The 23,501-nt window shown below is 38.7% G+C and overlaps 1 protein-coding gene across 3 annotated transcripts in view; it reads left to right on the forward strand.

The window, feature by feature from the left end:
* LOC23687751 (gamma-glutamyltranspeptidase 1) overlaps positions 1-23,501 on the forward strand; it is a 698,533-nt gene that overhangs the window by 62,668 nt on the left and 612,364 nt on the right. Inside the window, exon 1 of one of the 3 annotated variants that reach the window (XM_021851054.1) lies at positions 13,310-13,428. The exons of the other annotated variants lie outside the window; for them this stretch is intronic. Within the exon in view, the coding sequence (XP_021706746.1) occupies positions 13,427-13,428 (2 nt within the window). The 5' untranslated portion in view covers positions 13,310-13,426. Of the gene's footprint in view, positions 1-13,309; positions 13,429-23,501 lie in introns of those variants that run through there. 3 annotated transcript variants of the gene reach the window in all.

Genomic DNA, 23,501 nt, shown 5'->3' on the forward strand with positions numbered 1-23,501 from the left:
AGCTTGTTGAAATTATCCTTCTTTTGACAAGTCATGACAAGGTTGCTCTGCACTATTCTAGGATACGAATACTGCATATAAGTATACAAATACTTTCAAGACAATTGTGCGATGCACTTATAGCTTGGTTGAATAAAGAATCAATATGTTTGAGAGATTTAGCAGGTAAATTAAAACGGTTAACGTTTGCAGGAGTTCCAATTTGAATTATATTGAAGTAATATCATCTTTAGATTGAAGACATCATCGATATTGACCAAAATAATATTTTTTTTTTTTGCTGTTGGCAAAATATAGTTTTATTTACAAAGCTCAAATTCCCTAACACCCCATTTTGCATTTTCGTCAAAAATCACACATTTTTATGATTGTCTAAAAAATCTGCCATAGTATCATCTTCATTGTAATTGGCTTTTGATATACACGTCGGGAGAATGGTAGGACTGTATTTTGTTCAATTATTGACATACTAGAAGTTGCTCGAAATTTAGGTAGAATTTTTTTTTCATCCCTTAACACCCCATTTTACGGTATTCATAAATAGAATAAAAGAATTTCAGTTTGTTATTCAAAAGTACAGTGGGATTCCGTTTTTGGCATGCTCCGATTTTGGCACCCCCCGATTTTGGCAACAAAATGGATCCGTTTTTGGCAACATTTTTCAATTCCATTAAAATTTGTAAATTTTTGTAAATATTATCGTGTCTGTTGCTTTAGTCACTTGAATAGCATGTCAACTCCACACCGATTACATTTCAGATCTCCTGCTAGTGCTAGTGGTAGCCTAATAATAATAAACTTTTAATTTTTTTCATTGGAGACTTGAGAATTTGCGGCAACATCGCAGCGGAATTCCAAGATGTTAACTCATAGCAAAATCCTTAGCAAGATCCAGAGAACTCTATGCGAGATCCTACGGATGCTTGGCAAGATGCTTCAGAGCTCAAGCGTTTTTTCTGTAGATTTCTTATGAGAACCTGAAGATTCCTATAAGGTTCTTGAGGTTTCATAACAGGATCCTGTAAATTTCAGTTGATTTCATAAGGCAGGTGTAAAACATTGATATATGCTGAATTAAAAATTATTTCCAGTAAAAATTAAATTCTACACAATTACAAGACATTTATGTATCTTCTCATGCCCATGTTTGCCCTTTTGATACAGTTAACCAATCATTATAAAATGCTTTACTTTATCAGAAACATAAATTGAAGGAGCAATTCCAAACTTATCGAATTTTTCAAATTTTACGCTAAAGTCCAAAAGTTAAACTGATTTTAAATGTTCATTTAATTAGAAAAATAGGTCATGCCGTTTTGCAATACCCAGCGCTTTTGATTCGCAAATACGTCTCATAGTTTTAAGAAAATGTCCAGTTCTTCAATAAAAGTCACTTATGCGATTATTGGTTTTACAAGGCCCTTTTATATAAAAATTATGCATAAAACTTCTAAAAAAAATTGTTGACGTTGAGGCGTAAAAACGCGACCAGAAAATCGTTTGCCAGATTTAATATTACGGAGCTATAGATTCATAGCATAGTATAACCCTTCGGGAAAATGCTTCGAAGTGAACCTTTTCGAAGTCTCAACGCCTTATGATTCCATAAAAATGATGTATTAACATTGTAATGATGCTTTCGAAACCAATAGTTGAAAAATAAAATTTGAAATATGGGTTCCGATTTTGGCACGGTCCCGTTTTTGGCAACTGAAAATATCAACTTTGTTGCCAAAAACGGAATCCCACTGTATATGTAACCAATATTTTTAAATTACAAGTGTTTTTCGAAAACATCGTTAGAAATGGTTCTACAATACTTCTGTATAACTTATGTGTATAGATGGATGATTTTTCTCCAAATTATTCTAGTTACAACGATTTTTTTGTTCGAATTAGTGTGAACTAATGTTTTCATATTTTTCATTATATTTTGATTAAATGAAGATACTTTTCAATTTTTAAGTATTAAAATGTAACATTACTAGCACTAATAACAAGAACGAGAGTAATATCATTCTTACTATACATAATTACACCACATTTGTTTCGAGAATAGAATTTTTTTATTGGTGATCCACTTACCCCACCATTGTGGGGAAAGTGGATCATTTGGCGCAAATTTTTAAGTCCCTCATACTCAGTACATAACAATCAGACAAATTTAAATAAATGACAAATTGAAGTATATTAGTCCCTCATTTGTTATCCACAGAAAAAAGTTTGAATTACATTATTTACGTTTGCTGTATATAACAATGAAATGGACTATTGATTTTTTCTGTATCCACTTACCCCACGGTACCTTACATAGTTTTCAAAAACATGAAGTTTGATACGTCGCAAGATAGGTTTTGTTCATTTCTGCAAAGTGTCCTCTTCCCCGGGAGCACCAGGTACCCGGAGTGTCTATGGTACTGGCCAAATATGGTCAAAAAGTCTCATAATGATTCCCAATGTACATTTTTTGCAAAAACATGAAGTTTGATACGTCGCAAGATAGGTTTTGTTCATTTCTGCAAAATGTCCTCTTCCTCGGGGGCACCAGGTTCCCGAAATGTCTATGGTACTGGCCAAATATGGTCAAAAAGTCTCATAAAGATTCCCAATGTACATAGTTTTCAAAAACATGAAGTTTGATACGTCGCAAGATAGGTTTTGTTCATTTCTGCAAAGTGTCCTCTTCCACGGGGGCACCAGGTACCCGGAGTGTCTATGGTACTGGCCAAATATGGTCAAAAAGTCTCATAATGATTCCCAATGTACATTTTTTGCAAAACCATGAAGTTTGATACGTCGCAAGACAGGTTTTGTTCATTTCTGCAAAGTGTCCTCTTCCCCGGGGGCACCAGGTTCCCGGAATGTCCATGGTACTGGCCAAATATGGTCAAAAAGTCTCATAATGATTCCCAATGTACATAGTTTTCAAAAACATGAAGTTTGATACGTCGCAAGATAGGTTTTGTTCATTTCTGCAAAGTGTCCTCCTCCCCGGGGGCACCAGGTACCCGGAGTGTCTATGGTACTGGCCAAATATGGTCAAAAAGTATCATAATGATTCCCAATGTACATTTTTTGCAAAAACATGAAGTTTGATACGTCGCAAGATAGGTTTTGTTCATTTCTGCAAAGTGTCCTCTTCCCCGGGGGCACCAGGTTCCCGGAATGTCCATGGTACTGGCCAAATATGGTCAAAAAGTCTCATACTGATTCCCAATGTACATAGTTTTCAAAAACATGAAGTTTGATACGTCGTAAGATAGGTTTTGTTCATTTCTGCAAAGTGTCCTCTTCCTCGGGGGCACCAGGTTCCCGGAATGTCCATGTCAGTCCCCAATGTGGCCAAAAGTCTCACAATGAATCCGAATGTGCATATTTTGCAATATAGTGAAGTTTTAGGTGTCACAAGCGGGGTTTTAGATGCGATCACAAAGTGGCCAACTTCACGGCAACGGAGGTTACCCCAGTACTCCCCTGAATATATCCGGAACCACGGTCATTACCGAAAAGTCGAACTCAGTCCCTGAAACTAGAAGAATTTTGTGACCGATCCATGAAAAAATCTTCAAAATCCGTCAAAAACCGGCTGAGAACCATCAATTTGAATTTTAAAATTATAGTCGAAAAGGGGGTTGGTGACGTTCGTGTTAAAAATTCTATTCGTGATGAGTGCCACAAAACCACGCGGTAAAATTGGTCTCCGGCGGAGGACGAAGCTCTGTGCAAAGCCTGGCTGGAGGTGTCCCAAGATTCCATTGTTGATATAACTTGCTGCTGTGTTTTGTTTATGATATGCAACAGCACTACTACGACTGGTGTGGGGAAATGAGGTAGTATTTTGCCAACGCCGATACGAACGACCGGTGCGAAAACGGGTGGGTATCGGAAATAGACACGTTTTAGATACCTCTACTACTCACCGATTTACGAACGCATTGGTGGGGATCGTCTAAATATGTTTACATAAAATGCCATCCACGAAAACACCCCAGACAACCAAAATGTACGTATAACGAAATCACCTGGAGGCTTTGTATGTGCAAAATTTCACCTATAAGATGTCGCGAAAAGGTCTTCTACGTACAAAAGTGGAGGTGATATGCGTGCATATATTATGTGGTGAATAATAACATACAATGTGAGTGTATAAATATTCTACCGAACTAACCTGTGGTCTTGTGCGACTTAATTTATGATAACAAATGTCCATTTGACAGCTGCTACGGATTGATTCGATTTACTTTGTACGAGTGTACGGGACGAAACAAAATGTGCAAATGAACTCAGAAAAAAAGCGTTTTATGCGAGGAAACTCATCAATCTGACGATTTTATCCACGGTGTTTTGCGGGTTTGATGTAATTAGTATGAATAAACGAGTTATAACGTAAACTTTTATGCGATTTCTGGTTGTCTGGGACGAATGTTCACCGGATGAAAAATGCGTGGATGAAATCGTTTATTTTTCTGTATACATCGCCCGCAGTAAAGGTTTTCTTCACGCTGAAAGTATATTAGTTCATCGGCTTATTTGATTGAAACTTAGACCTCTGGTGGTGAGTATGAGAAAAAGTGTTCTAATCCGCATAGAAAAAAACTGCAAATAAAAATAAATATCACTTTTCGACATGATTCGATTTTAAATAAAAAGATAAGGACACCGTCTTCAGCCATTTAGCTGCGTGGAAAGTAACTTAACACTAGACAATGGATAAGGATGCTCCAGTGGCACAGTTCAAAAACATTCCTGACGAAACGTTTTAATGGCTGAAGCGGAAATCGAACCCACACCCAATGACACGATGCGCTTAAATGCCTAACGACACTAACCGCACGGCCACGAGGCCCACAATATTTTATTTTATTTTATGTTACGGCCAGCGCTTTCTTTTTAGGGCATAAAAGCGATCCACAAATCAGTTAGGCTGTATTGTAAGTAATTTCTTATAGATTACTTCTCCGCAAAACAAAGCACTAACACGTCATTTAATCTTTTCACCGAACGAATTGGTACGCTCTTAAGTTCATTTGGTGCCTAAACTTGGTGATTTTATGAAATTTATTTCCATTGGCAGACGAAAATATCAGACTCGCCCTTATTTCATTTCATTCCATTCGTTGTTTTGCACCCGTCAACAACGAAACAAAATTCCGATCTGCCATAGTGAAAAATTGTGCCGGCAGCGATGGATGGCCCCATTGTTTACGTTGAAAGTAGGTACGTGAAAATTGCGTTATCTGTCACTTCGCGGGGGGGTTGATTTCCTCAGATTGAAAATGTATCGATGTTTGTTTGACGTCATTTGAGCTTTCAGTCAACGTCATTCCAACAAGGAAGTGGAGCCATTCTGTTTATGTTTGGTTTCTCACAGCAAACAAAAGCAATGTTGTGACAGTTCTCCCAGCAAACAAAGAAAATTTTGTAAGCATTGCACTACTATGCAGGCAATGAGCCTCTGTACGTGCTATAAATTCTTTTGTTCTCATGACTTTTACTGTGCGCCGTGTTTTGGTGCTGTCTCGCTCTCTCTCACGGGCAACTTGAAAACAGAGCGCACAGTAAAAGTCAAACGTTTAATAGCATGCACAGGCTCATAGTCCATTTTACGAGACGTTTTTGAACAGCTGATTGCTTGTTTTATGAATGGAATTTTGACAGGAGGCGATGTCGTAACGTGTGAAAGTAAAAGCATTGATTGATCTATTGGATTGATCTATGAGCCTATGCATGCTATAAAACGTTTGACTTTCACTGTGCGCCCTGTTTTCAAGTTGACCGTGAGAAAGAGCGAGACAGCACCAACACACAGCGCACAGTAAAAGTCAAAAGAACAAAAGAATTTATGGCATGTACAGAGGCTCATTAACGGGTAAGGGCAGAAAGTCAAAGAAGTCAGCTTTTTACGCTAGCATGCCATAATTTTTGAATCACCCCTTCCTGACATTTCTTGCAAACACTATATTTTTTTATATCTGAATCAAAGTAAGCTCTGTTGAAAAAATAAAAACAGTTGTGTTGACACTGGAACGCGAAAAGTTTTCACTTTTGTGTTTTGAGAACAACAATTGAAAATTTATTTCATACTTTATTTTAATTATTTGCTCTTTTAGATTCATTATATGCGGACATCAACGGAATAAAGGATCGACATTGGATACAAATAAATAATGATTGAGAACTACAAACATAATCCGGGACTAATTGAAAAGCAGAAGGAGATGGAACTTACTCCAAGTTGAAGATTTCTGAATACAATTCAACAATCGGATGTTGGTTTAGCTGCCATTTCATAAGATATTTCCCGCTTGGCTCCCTACCATATTATGTTTTTTAATAACTATTTGTTGAAATAAACATGTGAACCTCACCTTTCCCAACGGTTGTGCATTTCATTTGTACTCAACATATGCACAACCACATTTCTGTGCAACGCAACTAATGGAAAAGCCCATGCCTGAAAACCCCCTAACTTTGCGTGGTGAAAGACACGTCATATGAGGATAATCAATATGCGTTGCTGCTTATAATATAGAATTGAATTAAGATGGAAAAGTTTAAAGCACCTGAATTGTCTATTAACGAATTGCTCTAGAGATATTTTTACACTTTTATTAGTTAATATTTTCTGTAATATATGTGGTTTGTATGCAATTTTTCAAGGTTCATCCAGACAGCTGTCAGTGGTAGCAAAAAACGTCGAGATGGTTGGGAAATCGATACAAATCTGTAAAAACTACGAAATTTGTTAAAATCGTGATTATTATGACCGACATTACTTCTGTAAAACAAGTATTTGCTAGGCCCCCCCTAGGCCCCCTCCAGAAAAAAATCCTAGCTACTCCAATGCAAATGTGGCGCTAGAAGAAACGTAAATAAATGGGCCCACCAGCAAGTTTCAAAGCTGGTAAACAAATAAAAAACATATGATTCGAAACGTCTCATAAAATGGCTTATCATGTATCAACTAGGTTCATTTGATTTTCACACCATCTGCTCCGTCATTTGAACATTTTCATTCACAATTTCATAAATATCAGCAGTCTTAAGACAGTTGATATTTATGAAATGTTTACTAACTAGTTTTTCATCCATAAAAGGGTTTTAAAATGCCCATTTTCAATCTGCATTGGCCTTACTATAATGAGTGTTTATTTACCCGTTTGGTATTTCTGAATACCCCCATTTTTTGACAGATATATGTGCTATTTGAAAATGAGTATTTTTTTACCTTTTAAAGGGTATTCACAAACAACTGTGTGATTGCCGGAGCAAGGGTCATCCTCCAATTCACGAGACGTTTTTGAACAGCTGATTGCTTATTTTATGAATGAAAATTTGCCATAAGGCGGTATCGAAACGTGTGAAAGTATTGCTTTTTGATTTGAAAATTTTAAAAGTATCGCTGAATTTAGTGACACGTTATTGGGCGACCACTCCTGCGACGTTCCAATGCAGAGTCAGGGCATATAGGCCTATTTAAATGACGTCTCAAATCAGCTGATCGGGAAGCACTTTGACATTTCTTCTATGAAAATGACAGGCCCGTGTTTGCACCGGTCCTCCACCGATGTAAACAAATGCATAGTCGGATCTGTCACATGAAAAGGCCTATAGTCATCTTTAGTAGTCATCATACAACTGTCAGATGGTTAGTGTAAAAGGAGAAGCAAAACTAAATAAACAAGTGTTCCTATCGAGATTGAAGACATTTTGCAAATTTTTGTGTACAACAGGTAATATTAATTGGTTTTATGAACTATATTCTTAAATATTTATTGTTGATTTCGCAGCATCAGAATGGATGGGCCTGAGAGAAACAACGAGATAAGCGGAATTCTAAATTCTTCCGACATGTCAGAAGCTGAATACCTGGACATGGAGTTTGATGAGATTGAAGACGATGAATTCCAAGAACAATCGCTCCGAATTCCAATCGATGATGACGCAGACGATGCAGATGATCTGAATGACCCTTTAAATTCAGAACAGCTGGACTGTGAAGAAAAATTGATTAGGTTCAAAGCAACCGTAATCCTGAAGGATTTTAAGGGGCAACGGTCTAATGAAGTTGGGGAAACTTCCGAATTTTGCGGAGACACCGTGGAGGAAATTTTCGAAGCATTGTGGAATGTGGCCAGATCTTTTTGTAACCGAGCGCTCGTTTTTTCGAACACCAGAAAAGTACCCGGATCTACAAAACTGGAGTACGACGTTGAATGGTCCTCGAAGGAAACACCTGATTTGGTGGACATAGAAGACTACGTATTGATGCAGGATCCTGATTCGAAGAAAGTGTACAGCCTTGCCAAATCGAAAACTGTTGAGGCCCTTATGAAGTGGAATGAAAAACAGTTAAATATGATTAATCACACCTATTCCTTGTCTGTCCAATCACTTCAAATGTGGATGCAAGCGGAGAATAAGTTGATTCAACCCGTCCAAAAAGACAGAGCCGGTGCACATTCAACCCGAGAAGCTGAAAAACTGAAAAAAACGACTAAAGGAAGAACATTCTTGGCGATTCACTGATGTTTCTGACATTCATTGGAGCATGTGGGCAAATTTTATCCAGTCTTCTCCGGCCCATGCTAGGGATGCTTTGGCCAAGGGAACTCCTCCGGACCATTTGTTAACTGTTTTTAGGCAGGGACTAGAAAATGCTTCGGCAAAGCTCTCTGCAATGCGGAAGGACCTACAGGTGGCAAAAACCGTTAATGCTGGTTACGGTCAAAAAGTGAAAGCTTTGAAAGCTACTTTTGACAACATTACTATTCTTATGGCTGACATGAAAGTGATCGTTGATAGTCTTGTGGAGAAGGCAAAGGAGGATGAAACTTTGTTGACGGCTGTTGCACAGTCAGCAACTGTTCAAGAAAATGAGTTTAGTTTCGCTTTGGCAGAAACTGTAATCGATTGCTTGGATACTGACCATGATTAAGCCTTGGATTAAGCGCAGTGTATACTTTTTAGCTATACCGTTATACCGATGTAAGAAATGGGGCAAATTTCTCATTCTCAGTGTACTGATTATTTTAAATAAATAACATAAAATATTACAAATATGGTTTTTATTAAAGACTTCGTTTTATATCATGTAACTGTACATAACTATCATTTTTTTAGAGACTCATCAGTATTTGTGTTACAATCAAACTTTTTTATCTGTTGTCGCCAACCATTATTGGGATCAAAAGTTCCCCCTGCATAATAGCCACATTTTCGGAAAATATTTGTAGCTGAAAATTTTTTAAATGAATTCAGCATTTCTCCCACAAACAGAACCAAGTTTTCGTTAGAATTCTCAACATAGTTACGTCTCATTTTGACGTTGGATAACGTCTTACGGCAACATACTGGGGTACAATTTCGAAAAACGAAAAATCGCTCGCGTCACGAAAAGTGGTTAGATTTTGACTGTTAATAACTTACTAACGCCCGCATAGATTTTCAAGATTCTTGCACCAATCGATTGGAAATCTTTCTACGAATCTACTCCAATAACGAAAACTGTTGATTTCCATGACTAAACTATTGAAATATTGGTAAATATCGAGGCACGTCTTATTTTCAATAGCAAAGCACATTTTTCTTGCTGTTATAAGGTTTTGACGTTTAGAAGTTTACATGTACCGTAATTTCGAGTGAAAATGATCATTTAATGGTTTTTCTTGTCTGTTTTCAATAATGTTTAAAATGCCCAACAACTGAATCCAGGTTAACAAGTACGACGGACAGCCTTTTTGGCTCATGTGCCAAAATTTTCTAACATTTGTGTTTTTAGTGCTAGAAATCATCCCTTAAATAAAAAATCGGGGAATCCCATTTCGAGGTGAAATTGATCACTTGTCAGTGTGATTATTGTTATTTTTTGAAACGACTCTACACAATGAACATGAGCTCCCTGAATCCTCCTAAATTCTTAATGATGCAATATTTAAAGAAATAATGAATTGTTAATTTCAAGAATTGCGATGAAAACGCCTAAATGTAGGCAATTTCCTAAGGAAATCTAACAGAAATTTAATTATTTCAACCGTATGAGTTAATTGGTAGGGGGATTAGGGGCATAATGAACACCCGGGGCGAATTGGCACCCCCTCAATCTCTGAGATTATGCATACTTCATCAAAAGTTCATACACTGCATGAAATCTGTATTGAATTTGAAATGTTTGACGGTAAAAAAGTTTATGTTTTGCTTCAATTGACGTTAGAAATTTGACCTTAAGTTTTTCTCTGCTTCAAATTGACATATAAGCAAGGCGGTGGGAGAATCTAAGTTTTGAACAAAACAACGAACCCATAAAGGTTTTTTTAAGCTCTTCTGATAGAGGGAGAGCCCTTTTACACATCGGAACGACTTACAGACATTAAATATTTTGGAATCATTAAATTTCATGCAAGTGTTCATTTTGCCCCGATACCTTTTTACTAGCCTTGTTTTGGACCTAATTTTCTATCTCACTTTTCTGGCATATGATATTATTTTAATTACCATGAATGAATGTAGCACGTCGTACTAATATCAAACATGGAAACTAGCCGGGAGTAATTTGAAAATAATTTCATTGTATGGTCTTAAAGTAAGCATTTGCTTGATGTGTCCATTATGCCCCGAATTCCCCTACGAGTTTAGAAGATGAAATCGGGCTTGGGGATATACTTTAACCATCCTTACAAACTTTACTAACTTTTAATAATGCCGTTGTCGTCGTCACTACCTACATGTAAATGCATTCTAGAGCGATCAGAGCATCAACTTGTCAAACAAAGGGCTAAAACTAATCAGCAACAGTTTTGTTGATGTTTTGATGTGGTAAGAAATTGTCGATCGAATCGAAATACGCGCACAGAGAAGACTGCAGAAATGCTACCGCCGCCCGACCCGAGCAACGTGAACCTAGAACTTTGTTTGTCATTTCTCACCGTTGAAAACTAATCAACCAAAATTATAATTGATAAATAAATAAATTAATTAATCAATCGATAGTAATAGATTAAATGTCTCTGGTTGTAACTCTTTTACGTCGAATGCATTGTTGTGACCCTGAAAAGGGCCGTTTTGTTTGAAATTGTGCTGCAATTCAAATTAAGCGATTCTCCACGGATACGAGTCAGCATGATGTCCTTCGGCATGATGCTGACACGCTTGGCGTGCCTCGCGCACAGGTTGGTATCCTCAAACAAACCGATCAGTTAGGCGGGGGTGACCTATTTCGCATAAGGACATTTCGCATACGGACGTTTGGCATAATGGACGTTTCGCATAAAGCATTTTCATAAAAGAACAGGTAGCATTTCAAAGAAGGAATATATGTAATTCTGATGCCAAATGTCCATTATGCGAAACGTCCCACCTCCCAGTTAGGCCACTCGCTTCATGCAGGACCATGACGGCTGAGCTCTGGAATCGCAGATTTGCCTCTACATTTTCCCGGATACCTCGACGAAGCAGAAGAAGTTCTTCATGGTGCGGAACTTCTTCGAGTATCAAAAAGAGATCATGCCAATCATCGTGACTGGCAACTTTAACATCGATTTGAGCAAAGAGGAGAACATGGAGCTCGCGGACTTCATGGAGAAGTACCTCAACCTCAAACTGGCTTCGGAACCAACTAAAGCAATCAATCTGGATCATGGATCATGCGTGAACCTAACGTTCGACCGTAATATTTGTTTGGGAAACAAGAGTTACCGCTCATGCTTCCTCTTCTATCGACCGATTCTATCGGTGTTGAAGTGTTAACCGAAACAACCAAATAATAACACACAATGTCCATAATAGATCAGAATTGGCTTGGAACAAATAGTATGAAATTTAATTGGATTTTTATCAGTAGAAATCTTTCATAAGTTCGTGACGGTCTCAAGCCAGAAAATAGAAGAAGCTAACGTTATCCAACGTCAACTTGGCGGTTGTATCTCGAAAACAACCTCTTACTTTTTTGCTTAACAAATCCAAATAAATACTCAATAGGGTTAAAGAAAGGGCAATAAGCCGGGAGGAAAATTATATATATCCCCAAAGAGCGTAGATAGCGTGTGATGCTAGGATCACAGTGGATTCTTGCGCCATCCCAAATCCATACAGAGTGGAACCCGGGATGTTGAAAAACTTTTCCACTGTTGATTGCAAAATCTCTGCAACATTCAAAAAACTTTTTTCTGTTGAAAGTTCCATCCGAATAATAGGTTTCCTGAAGGCCACATTCTGATAGGAAGCATAGAACGGATACCCGGGGCTTACGTTTGAACTCACCACGGTACAAGACTCTCTCCCCCATGGCTGCATAGCCACGACTACGAAGCATTCCCCGGCTATCGAAGGATACTTCATCTATGAAGACCAAGTTATACAAATCCCATTGGAAGCAAGCTAATTCTGCGCAAAACTCCAAAATATCTCGTTCGCGGATTTGTATAGCCCTTCTTTCAATGCACTTCCAGGTAAAGTTTTGTGAATGTAGTATTTTGCATATTGAAGCCACACTGATGTACACGTTGAATTTTGCTTCAAACTTTGCTTTTGCTTCATCCAGGAAAAGTACTGGTTCTTCATGATATAGCTGAATAATCCATGATCGCATTTCAAGCGAAAACTTCCTGTAAACGCGTTCTCTTTCCTTCCTGCTGAAGAAACCATGTGCTTCGTAGTGTTTTATCCAATTCCCGATAGTTGCTGGAGTTTTCCCGTATATTGTGCTCAGTGCTTTTCTCGAGAGTCCAAGCACATAAAATCCGTAAAGACAATGGTAAACTGTATTCGTTGATGCATGTTTTCGATGAACTTCTTGATTTAAAAGTAAAGCCATCTTACGTGATGTTTACGGTCACTGATCTAAACCAATTTGACAAATATAAACATTGACTCAAAAAAAAAAAAAGATAACGAAGAATTTTGACAACTTGCCTTGTCGCTGAATCTGGCGCTGGGACGGCGGCGCCGAAGCTCGAAATGAGGAATAAAATTTTGGGGTTTGCGCGCAATAATAGCAATATCATCAGTGTTGCATGCCGTTTGTTGCGATCCACCAAGATGTATCAAAAGCTATTATTAACTGTCATTTGTTTGGCAGCTATGATGACTTTGCGGCTCGTAATTTCAAAGTAATAAGACTCAGTCTCATGATTAGTATTGATACTTTGTGATACTTTTTCTGCTATGCCAGTCATCTAGTGAACTCGTGCATTGGTCCATAGCTACTAGTATAGGTGCATATTGTGCGCTACAAATATTTTTATAATGAGTCATGCGCAATACGAACCAAAAACATAAATCTTGACAAGTGAATTTCACATTGCTTTTGTCTTCTTCTAAACATTACACATATGGTGAAAGATGCGTATATTATTAGACAACGTCTTAATAAATAATTGAAGATAAATAGTATATCCTTCTAAACGTTAAACAGACTATACAATTATACATGTAAGTATCACTTAGTTTGCAGGTGTATTATATGTATCCCAAGTAACCAATAAGCTGTAGACATCGGCATTATAGTCGAATAAATGACATGGATAGCAGGGCTCATAGGAACTATATTATAATTAAAAACTGCTCAAAAATTATTTGACTGTTACAGTAGGAATTCGCTCGTTGGAGGGTCCGCTACATGGAATAACTTGATAGTTAGATGTTCGCAGTTTGGGAAAAAATCCAACTAAAATGCACTTGAATGTCAACAGAAGATGTCAAATTGACTTTGACGTCTGAGTATCTTCGCATGAGCCTATGCATGCAATGTTGATGCCGAGTGCTGGAATAGAGCTTAGTGACATTTGAACACACGTAGACTAGCTTACGCTCGTCATACACAGTTTGTTTTTGTTTTCCTCAAAGAAACTTGCACACGCTTCCCAGACTCATCAAAATGCATATGGAAACATTACCCAATTTGAAAAATTTATACTCGGTTTCTGGGTGTTTTTCGAGACTGAGTGCATATTGTTTTCCTCTAAGGTTCACAACTACATCTACACTAGGGCACCCATACCATTGAGCGTGATAACCACTATGCAGCAACTTCGGCTGTCACTCACATTATGTAAGAATTGCAGCGCTTTTGGCGCGCCGATCAAGAGTTGGCTGCAGAGGATTAGTCCTGCCGAGGCTGGTCCCTTGTAACATTGCTTAAGTCGGCTAAGAATAGCAGTTTCTACATGTGTTAAGTGCTATATACACTGGCATCTCTCCGAAGAAATACCGTAAAGTGGTTTCTGTGGCCAAGGGTAATATCTGTGCATTCTGTATACTACTATTCTGTGCATCACTTGAGCAATTCAGCGAGAATCGCTCACGTAAATTGCATTGGCTGGTTTTAGTGGGTCGTCGTTGATGCGGCAACCCCACACTCCCTGAGTTACCTTCTCAGGAATCTGTTTGCAGATTTCGGTCCTCGTTGAAAATTTTGCCAACACTTGAATTATTGCGCTGAGTTCAAAACAGACCATGTGACGAGGCACATCTCAAGAAATATTAGGTGCACCCAAAATGAACAGCGCGCGCCCGGGTGTCTGCAAGAAATGTGGCTCCTGCAGAAAAGGACACAGCACGTGTACAGTAACTCTAGTCTCCATCGTTCCTAAGGACTTTAAAAAGTTGTATGAATTTGTTCTGGAGGTACGAATTTCTACTCAACTCCTTGTTTATAACAAAATTCTTGAATTATAATTAAAACTTGAGGTGAGCGTCTTGATTTAATATTGAGATGTTCGCATAATCACGGTAAATCGTTTTGCCTCATCTTCGTTGACCTGCAAATCACCTAAGGGCAGTAATAAAATCTGTATATAACTTGAGAGTGCACTCATTATTTCTAAATGAACTGCTCGAACTCTACGACAAATGAATAAGATAAAATATATTTTATGTGCTTTCTAATTCCTGATGAATGAAAAGTACTCAAATTACTCCAATGTCTATTCCACATATTTTGAATGATCTTCCTGGGTTCACTCTTTCAATCGGAGCTATCTGACTTAAATATACGCTTGCTACGGAAGCAGTTTATACACTGATTAACGATTTGACGTGTAAGGTTTTGATCGTATATAGGCCAACATTTCATACTTGTCCCATAAAAGTTTTACAAATGTTTAATTAACTGCCAGTAGATTTGCTAGTTTGCATTTAGTTGAGAAAATCAATGGAAGCTGTTGATCAAAACTCACTCCTGCGACTTCAACGCGAAAAACCTGGCGATCGTCTTAAAAACGGTTAGAGTTATAGGAGATCTGGAACTTGACAAAAGCTTGTTCTTTAGTAACAGCTGTATTTTAATGGAAAGCATTCTATTTTGTATCATTCTTATGACACAATTGTACATGCTCAAGTTCCTGTATCATCAGCAAACCTTTGCACCTCAAGTTCAACTTGGTTCAACAGTATCACAATTCCTTTTGAATCACAAACAGTATACTGTCAATTGCTCAGTTTGGAAAAATGATCGAGTAGTGAGTACTCCTATATGCTTCAAGAACATTTCTTTGAGGATGTTTGTAGCTGATTTTAGTTCAACAATATTGAAATTGAGACATTACTCCATGGACTATCACGATCTCTACACCTGGCCAAATCGGCACATACTTATAGGCAAATCTCCATGATGTTTGGCAATTTCAAAGTTTGTGCAAACAATACCTCCAATGCACGCAAAATCACACATATAAACTACATGTTTTGAAAGCATGTGCCGCCAATCTATCGCTCTCCCAGGAATGTATGTACCAATTTGTGGAATGGGGGTAATCATTTCAAAAATCCATGTCCTTTGCACATAAGGTAATGAGGTAATGACCCGTTCCACCAAGACAAGCTCCCGAATAATTTCAGTGTAGACGATTCCCTCGATATGAGGTCCGTAGAATTATCATTTAACCGCTCATGTTTCCAATTTTTCTTTGGATATACCTCGTTCATATTTGAGAGCAAGTTGTCTTAGGCAATGTGACGATGCAAACGAAGCCAACCTTGTGCCATACGTAACAGTGTATAAAGACAGCCTCTTCTGGTGAAAATCTTGATATGTAGTACGAATTGCAGTTGTCAATCATTATAGTAGATCAAAGCTCGACTAAAAAATTGTTTTAGGGTCAGCTGTTATTGCATATCTTTAATACCGGAACCTCAGGAAAATGTTAAACAGATTTTGTAGCATAGTAGGACCGCTCATCAGAACATTATTCAACGGTGTATGGACTGATCCATTAATCACCGTTCATTGCTTGATGGTTCTTCTCTGTATGTTGTTGGTATCACGTCCAAACCATAGCATCTTTCATTCACAAATTTCTCCAGTTGCTTGTAACTTATTTTCCTTTATTCCAAATATTGCTGATTTTTGTTTATTACATGTTTCTTAATTAAATTTGTTTGCCATTTATTGTATGAGAATGGCGTCACAAGACTCTATAAGTTGCTCTAGAATTGGGAAAACCGTAGATGATTGACCCGAATCAAACAAATCTCGTAAGGCTATGACTCACTCCATCTCAACTATCTTTAGTTCAGACATTCAACAAGTGCGCTAAGTTTCGACTTATTCCAAAAGATCCCAAGCTATCGCGTAGTTTGTATGAGTGGTTGACTCGATTAGTCCGATGGTGGCACCTCGTGAAAACAATTTTAGGTATTTGAATGTCTCAACTGTCGGATGAATAGTTTTTTTGTGGATCAATGAATAGTTTTTATTAATCCATTCAACCCAACTCTCTCCTGAGCTATCAAAAATCAAAAGATTAACTGTTTTAAGTCTGACAGAATTTCTGTTGGAAGAACTAGTTGCTTGTGCTTTCATGTTGCAAATCATTGTTTTCATTTAGAACATTGCTAAGCCGTATATATACTCTACCTCAAGTTCTGTTTTGTATGTTGCTTTATCGGGTCAATGCTCAAGCGAGCTCTTTATCTGTTCGTACTTTTTGTAGCAACCCTCGAACGTGGCCTGAAGGATGTTTCCTTATAGAACGCAACAAACAACACAACAATCTGTAATTTATGCCACATTGCATAATTTCGCAAAACTACTGCTCTTTATAGAAGTTATTCCGAACCGATATTCATAACATGTGTGTCTTTTGGCCCGTGTGCCAAACATAACCTCAAAATCGACTCCAGTTTCGTGTGTATAATATTCCAACCCGTGTACAAGCTTAACCATGTGACTTCCAACCCGCGTGTTGGAAGATTTTCTCAGGCTCAATTTGAACAACCCTCGTGTTGGAAACTGATTTCTGTCTCTTCAGGTATCAGAAGGCCGGCTCCAAAGGCACGTTCCCCACTAGTTGGGAGATTTGTGCCATCGTCATATTTGAGCCTATTTCATCATCTACCCGATGGGAGAGGATAGGGAAGGGAAAGATGGGAGGAAATAGGAGTGGGGTCCCTTGAAGAGGGAAGCTCGCATAAGCGAAATGAGAGCATGTAGCTCCATACCACAATGGGTTCGAACAGCGCCCTAAAAAGGGCACTGCAAAACGCATGAGCGTAAAGAGAGCCTATAGCTCATTACCACAGCGGGTTAAGAATAACAGAATGTCCTGAAGATTCAGGGTTCTGAATTCAGTTTCACTTAATAAGTGTTTACCAAGTAATTGGAATCGCATTTGCGAAAAAAGTAAGAGGTTGTTTTCGAGATACAACCGCCAAGTTGACGTTGGATAACGTTAGCTTCTTCTATTTTCTGGCTTGAGACCGTCACGAACTTATGAAAGATTTCTACTGATAAAAATCCAATTAAATTTCATACTATTTGTTCCAAGCCAATTCTGATCTATTATGGACATTGTGTGTTATTATTTGGTTGTTTCGGTTAACACTTCAACACCGATAGAATCGGTCGATAGAAGAGGAAGCATGAGCGGTAACTCTTGTTTCCCAAACAAATATTACGGTCGAACGTTAGGTTCACGCATGATCCATGATCCAGATTGATTGCTTTAGTTGGTTCCGAAGCCAGTTTGAGGTTGAGGTACTTCTCCATGAAGTCCGCGAGCTCCATGTTCTCCTCTTTGCTCAAATCGATGTTAAAGTTGCCAGTCACGATGATTGGCATGATCTCTTTTTGATACTCGAAGAAGTTCCGCACCATGAAGAACTTCTTCTGCTTCGTCGAGGTATCCGGGAAAATGTAGAGGCAAATCTGCGATTCCAGAGCTCAGCCGTCATGGTCCTGCATGAAGCGAGTGGCCTAACTGGGAGGTGGGACGTTTCGCATAATGGACATTTGGCATCAGAATTACATATATTCCTTCTTTGAAATGCTACCTGTTCTTTTATGAAAATGCTTTATGCGAAACGTCCATTATGCCAAACGTCCGTATGCGAAATGTCCTTATGCGAAATAGGTCACCCCCGCCTAACTGATCGGTTTGTTTGAGGATACCAACCTGTGCGCGAGGCACGCCAAGCGTGTCAGCATCATGCCGAAGGACATCATGCTGACTCGTATCCGTGGAGAATCGCTTAATTTGAATTGCAGCACAATTTCAAACAAAACGGCCCTTTTCAGGGTCACAACAATGCATTCGACGTAAAAGAGTTACAACCAGAGACATTTAATCTATTACTATCGATTGATTAATTAATTTATTTATTTATCAATTATAATTTTGGTTGATTAGTTTTCAACGGTGAGAAATGACAAACAAAGTTCTAGGTTCACGTTGCTCGGGTCGGGCGGCGGTAGCATTTCTGCAGTCTTCTCTGTGCGCGTATTTCGATTCGATCGACAATTTCTTACCACATCAAAACATCAACAAAACTGTTGCTGATTAGTTTTAGCCCTTTGTTTGACAAGTTGATGCTCTGATCGCTCTAGAATGCATTTACATGTAGGTAGTGACGACGACAACGGCATTATTAAAAGTTAGTAAAGTTTGTAAGGATGGTTAAAGTACATATATCCCCAAGCCCGATTTCATCTTCTAAACTCGTAGGGGAATTCGGGGCATAATGGACACATCAAGCAAATGCTTACTTTAAGACCATACAATGAAATTATTTTCAAATTACTCCCGGCTAGTTTCCATGTTTGATATTAGTACGACGTGCTACATTCATTCATGGTAATTAAAATAATATCATATGCCAGAAAAGTGAGATAGAAAATTAGGTCCAAAACAAGGCTAGTAAAAAGGTATCGGGGCAAAATGAACACTTGCATGAAATTTAATGATTCCAAAATATTTAATGTCTGTAAGTCGTTCCGATGTGTAAAAGGGCTCTCCCTCTATCAGAAGAGCTTAAAAAAACCTTTATGGGTTCGTTGTTTTGTTCAAAACTTAGATTCTCCCACCGCCTTGCTTATATGTCAATTTGAAGCAGAGAAAAACTTAAGGTCAAATTTCTAACGTCAATTGAAGCAAAACATAAACTTTTTTACCGTCAAACATTTCAAATTCAATACAGATTTCATGCAGTGTATGAACTTTTGATGAAGTATGCATAATCTCAGAGATTGAGGGGGTGCCAATTCGCCCCGGGTGTTCATTATGCCCCTAATCCCCCTACCAATTAACTCATACGGTTGAAATAATTAAATTTCTGTTAGATTTCCTTAGGAAATTGCCTACATTTAGGCGTTTTCATCGCAATTCTTGAAATTAACAATTCATTATTTCTTTAAATATTGCATCATTAAGAATTTAGGAGGATTCAGGGAGCTCATGTTCATTGTGTAGAGTCGTTTCAAAAAATAACAATAATCACACTGACAAGTGATCAATTTCACCTCGAAATGGGATTCCCCGATTTTTTATTTAAGGGATGATTTCTAGCACTAAAAACACAAATGTTAGAAAATTTTGGCACATGAGCCAAAAAGGCTGTCCGTCGTACTTGTTAACCTGGATTCAGTTGTTGGGCATTTTAAACATTATTGAAAACAGACAAGAAAAACCATTAAATGATCATTTTCACTCGAAATTACGGTACATGTAAACTTCTAAACGTCAAAACCTTATAACAGCAAGAAAAATGTGCTTTGCTATTGAAAATAAGACGTGCCTCGATATTTATCAATATTTCAATAGTTTAGTAATGGAAATCAACAGTTTTCGTTATTGGAGTAGATTCGTAGAAAGATTTCCAATCGATTGGTGCAAGAATCTTGAAAATCTATGCGGGCGTTAGTAAGTTATTAACAGTCAAAATCTAACCACTTTTCGTGACGCGAGCGATTTTTCGTTTTTCGAAATTGTACCCCAGTATGTTGCCGTAAGACGTTATCCAACGTCAAAACTGGACAGTTACATGTCAGGTGATACGAAGTTCCATAATCGGAGTCACAACTATCACACACAAATGAGTCAGCACGCTGAATATTTGCCATGTGATAGTTGAGTCGGCAGTGGCCTGTCAACGCTCTGACCAAGAGACTGCAATTCTGCTTTGACAGATTTGTTAAATACTTCGCCACCCTTGGAGATGGCTCAGTAATGTACAATTTTGTTTGACGACATGACTCCAAACTATTCCAATATTGCTTGTGCTGAGTTGCCGCCCAAGAGTTTATCTGAAGCTTCACCCAGCACTTCGAAATTGGAATAGCCGGCTCAAGGCCAATGAAGTCCTGCGATGATCCATCGCAAGCTAGCTCATCAGACAATAGGGTACCGACTGTTTATTTCGTTCATAACCGCTAACAGTTGGCGCAAGCGGCAAAAATTACAGACAACAACCTTTCGAACATTCAGTTTCTCTTACCGGCCGCCGAGCGGCGACACTGATGTTTGTATTCCTCTCACTGATCGCGCTACGCTGGATTCTCAAATTTCTCAAACTTTCAACACAAGCGCATGGAAGAATGGTAGTCGGAGAGCTGTCAAAACGTATGGAAAATATTGAAAATCGTGAATTGCTTGCAATTAGGAAACTGAATCAAAAAATGTAGTGATTAGAAGTCAAGTGTAAAGTGAATACATAACTTTTTGTGTTTAGTTCATCTTCCGTGGTGCTTTCTTTGCTTCAGGATTTCGTTTTTACTACCATTGAAAAAGAGCCATCTATTGCCTTTTCAGTTTTGAATATCGCCCTATTCATTTCCAGCGATGGAAGAATGGCCAGGTACCCATACAAGGTTTACAGAGTTGACTGAATTCAGTTCCTCAAATGCTTCTTGTTTAAGATGTATGTGTAGTGGCGCAACGTCGAAAAGGGCCTCGAGCGCTGCTGTGGGAGTTGTAGAGAACGCACCAGACATCGCCATCAAGCACATCCTTTGGAGATGGCCTAATTTTGATTGGATTGTTCTCACTTCGCCCTTTTGCCACCACACAAGACATCCATATGCCAATATTGGTCGAACAACTGTTGTGTAAATCCATTTGATATATTTGGGTTTGAGGCCCCAAGTTTTACCAAAGGTTCGCCGGCATTGACCGAAAGCCATGAAAGCTTTTTTGACTCTGAAATCAATGTGAGATGTCCATGAAAGTTTGGAATCTAGAATGACTCCGACATACTTTACTTGATCAGTCACATTAATCTCAGTGCCAAAAAGACTTAAAGGTCGAATTCCATCGCGGTTTCGTCTTTCCGTAAAAAGAACAATAGATGTTTTATTCGGATTAACCGAAAGGCCATATTGGCGACACCAACTCTCAACTACCTGAAAAGCACTTTGCATCAGGTCGAATAGGGTGCTTATGCACATACCAACTATCAAAGATAGATAGTCGTCGGCAAATCCATAAGTTGGAAAACCGCAATTATTGACTTGCCTCAATAGCGTATCTGCTACGAGATTCCACAAAAGTGGTGATAAGACTCCCCCTTGGGGGCATCCGCAAACACTCAATTTTCGAATCGCTGCTTGACGCAATGTCGAGAAGAGATGTCGGTTTTTGAGCATTTGATGAATCCAATTGGTAATCATTGTAGGTAGCCCATGGTTTCGTGCGGCTTCCAATATGGCATCGAAAGACACGTTATCAAAGGCACCCACAATATCCAAGAAGACACCCAAGCAGGATTGCTTCTGAGCGAATGCTTTCTCGATATCGTATACAACTTTGTGTAAAAGAGTCACAGAGGACTTTCCAAATTGGTAAGCATGTTGATTCACATGAAGAGGCATGTTTGCCAAATAAACATCACGGATGTGATGATCGATAATGCGTTCCAGACATTTCAGAAGAAAAGAGGTCAGACTGATTGGTCAAAAACTCTTCGCTTCTTCATACGACGCACGTCCTCCTTTCGGGATAAACTTTACAGTAATATCACGCCAGGATCTGGGAATGTACCCGGTAGCAAAACTGCTTACAAGTAGCTTTTTTAAAACATGTTTGATAAACTCAAATCCCTTTTGGAGCAGAACAGGATAAATCCCATCCGCTCCTGGAGATTTGAAAGGAGCAAAACTATTAAGTGCCCATTGAATCGATTCAGTAGTTACGATACTGCGAGCCGAGGCCAGAGACTCGTAACTACATGAAAAGACATTTGGTTCATCCGTAGATGCTATGTCCACACATCCGGGGAAGTGTGTATTGAATAAACATTCTAAAACTTCTTCATCGGAAGAAGTAAAGTCACCATTAGGTAAGCGAATTTCGTTCACTTGGAAATCCTTAGATTTTGCAAGGATTTTGTTCAGCCGACTGACTTCACTCAAACTGGAAACATTTGTACAAAGGTTTTTCCAGCCGGATCGTTCAGCAGAACGAAGAGCCTTCTTGTAAGCCTTGCGAGCCGACTTGAACGTCTCTGATCCAGCTGAACGGCGTCTGTTCCAACTCCTTCTACATTGTTTCCTGAGTCTAGTCAGATCGGAATTCCACCATGGGGTCCCTCTTGTAGTCTTTACAGACCGCAGAGGACATGCTTCTTCAAAAGCTTCCATAATGTAGGATGTTGTAGTATCAACTGCATCATCCAGATCACTTGGATTTTCAATGGACGGAGAATATCCATGAAATTTGGTCGCAACCAATTCAATATAGAGTTCCCAGTTTGTTGACCGGGGATTCCTAAAACGCAAAGTCTGCGAAGTTACATTTGAATGTTCAAAGAAGATGTAGCGATGATCAGATAATGATTCCTCATCTGATACATGCCAATTCGCCAACTCGTGACTGATTCTATTCGAGCAGAGCGTTATGTCTAACACTTCTTCTCTATTAGAAACCATGAAGGTTGGGCGATTGCCTATGTTAAGTAGTCCAAGATCTGTACTACTTAAGTATTCCATCAGACTGGAGCCTCTCAAATTGATATCTGAGCTGCCCCAGATGATGTGATGAGCATTGGCATCACTGCCCACAATCAGCGGAAGGCCTTTTGTTACGCAGTGTACGACAACTCGTTTGAAGTCATCCGTTGGGGATGGTTCATCATGTGGTAAATATACCGAACAATAGACGTATTTCCTGTTGAGGTCACTAACAGAAACATCGATTGTGACAGCACATACATCTCTGGTAGTTAACTCAGAAATGAGTGTAGCAACGACTGCTTTATTAACGAGCACGCATGCGTGGGGCATGGAGCGCGAGTTT

Source organism: Aedes aegypti, chromosome 1 (genome assembly GCF_002204515.2).
Source record: "Aedes aegypti strain LVP_AGWG chromosome 1, AaegL5.0 Primary Assembly, whole genome shotgun sequence".
Lineage (NCBI taxonomy): Eukaryota > Metazoa > Arthropoda > Insecta > Diptera > Culicidae > Aedes > Aedes aegypti.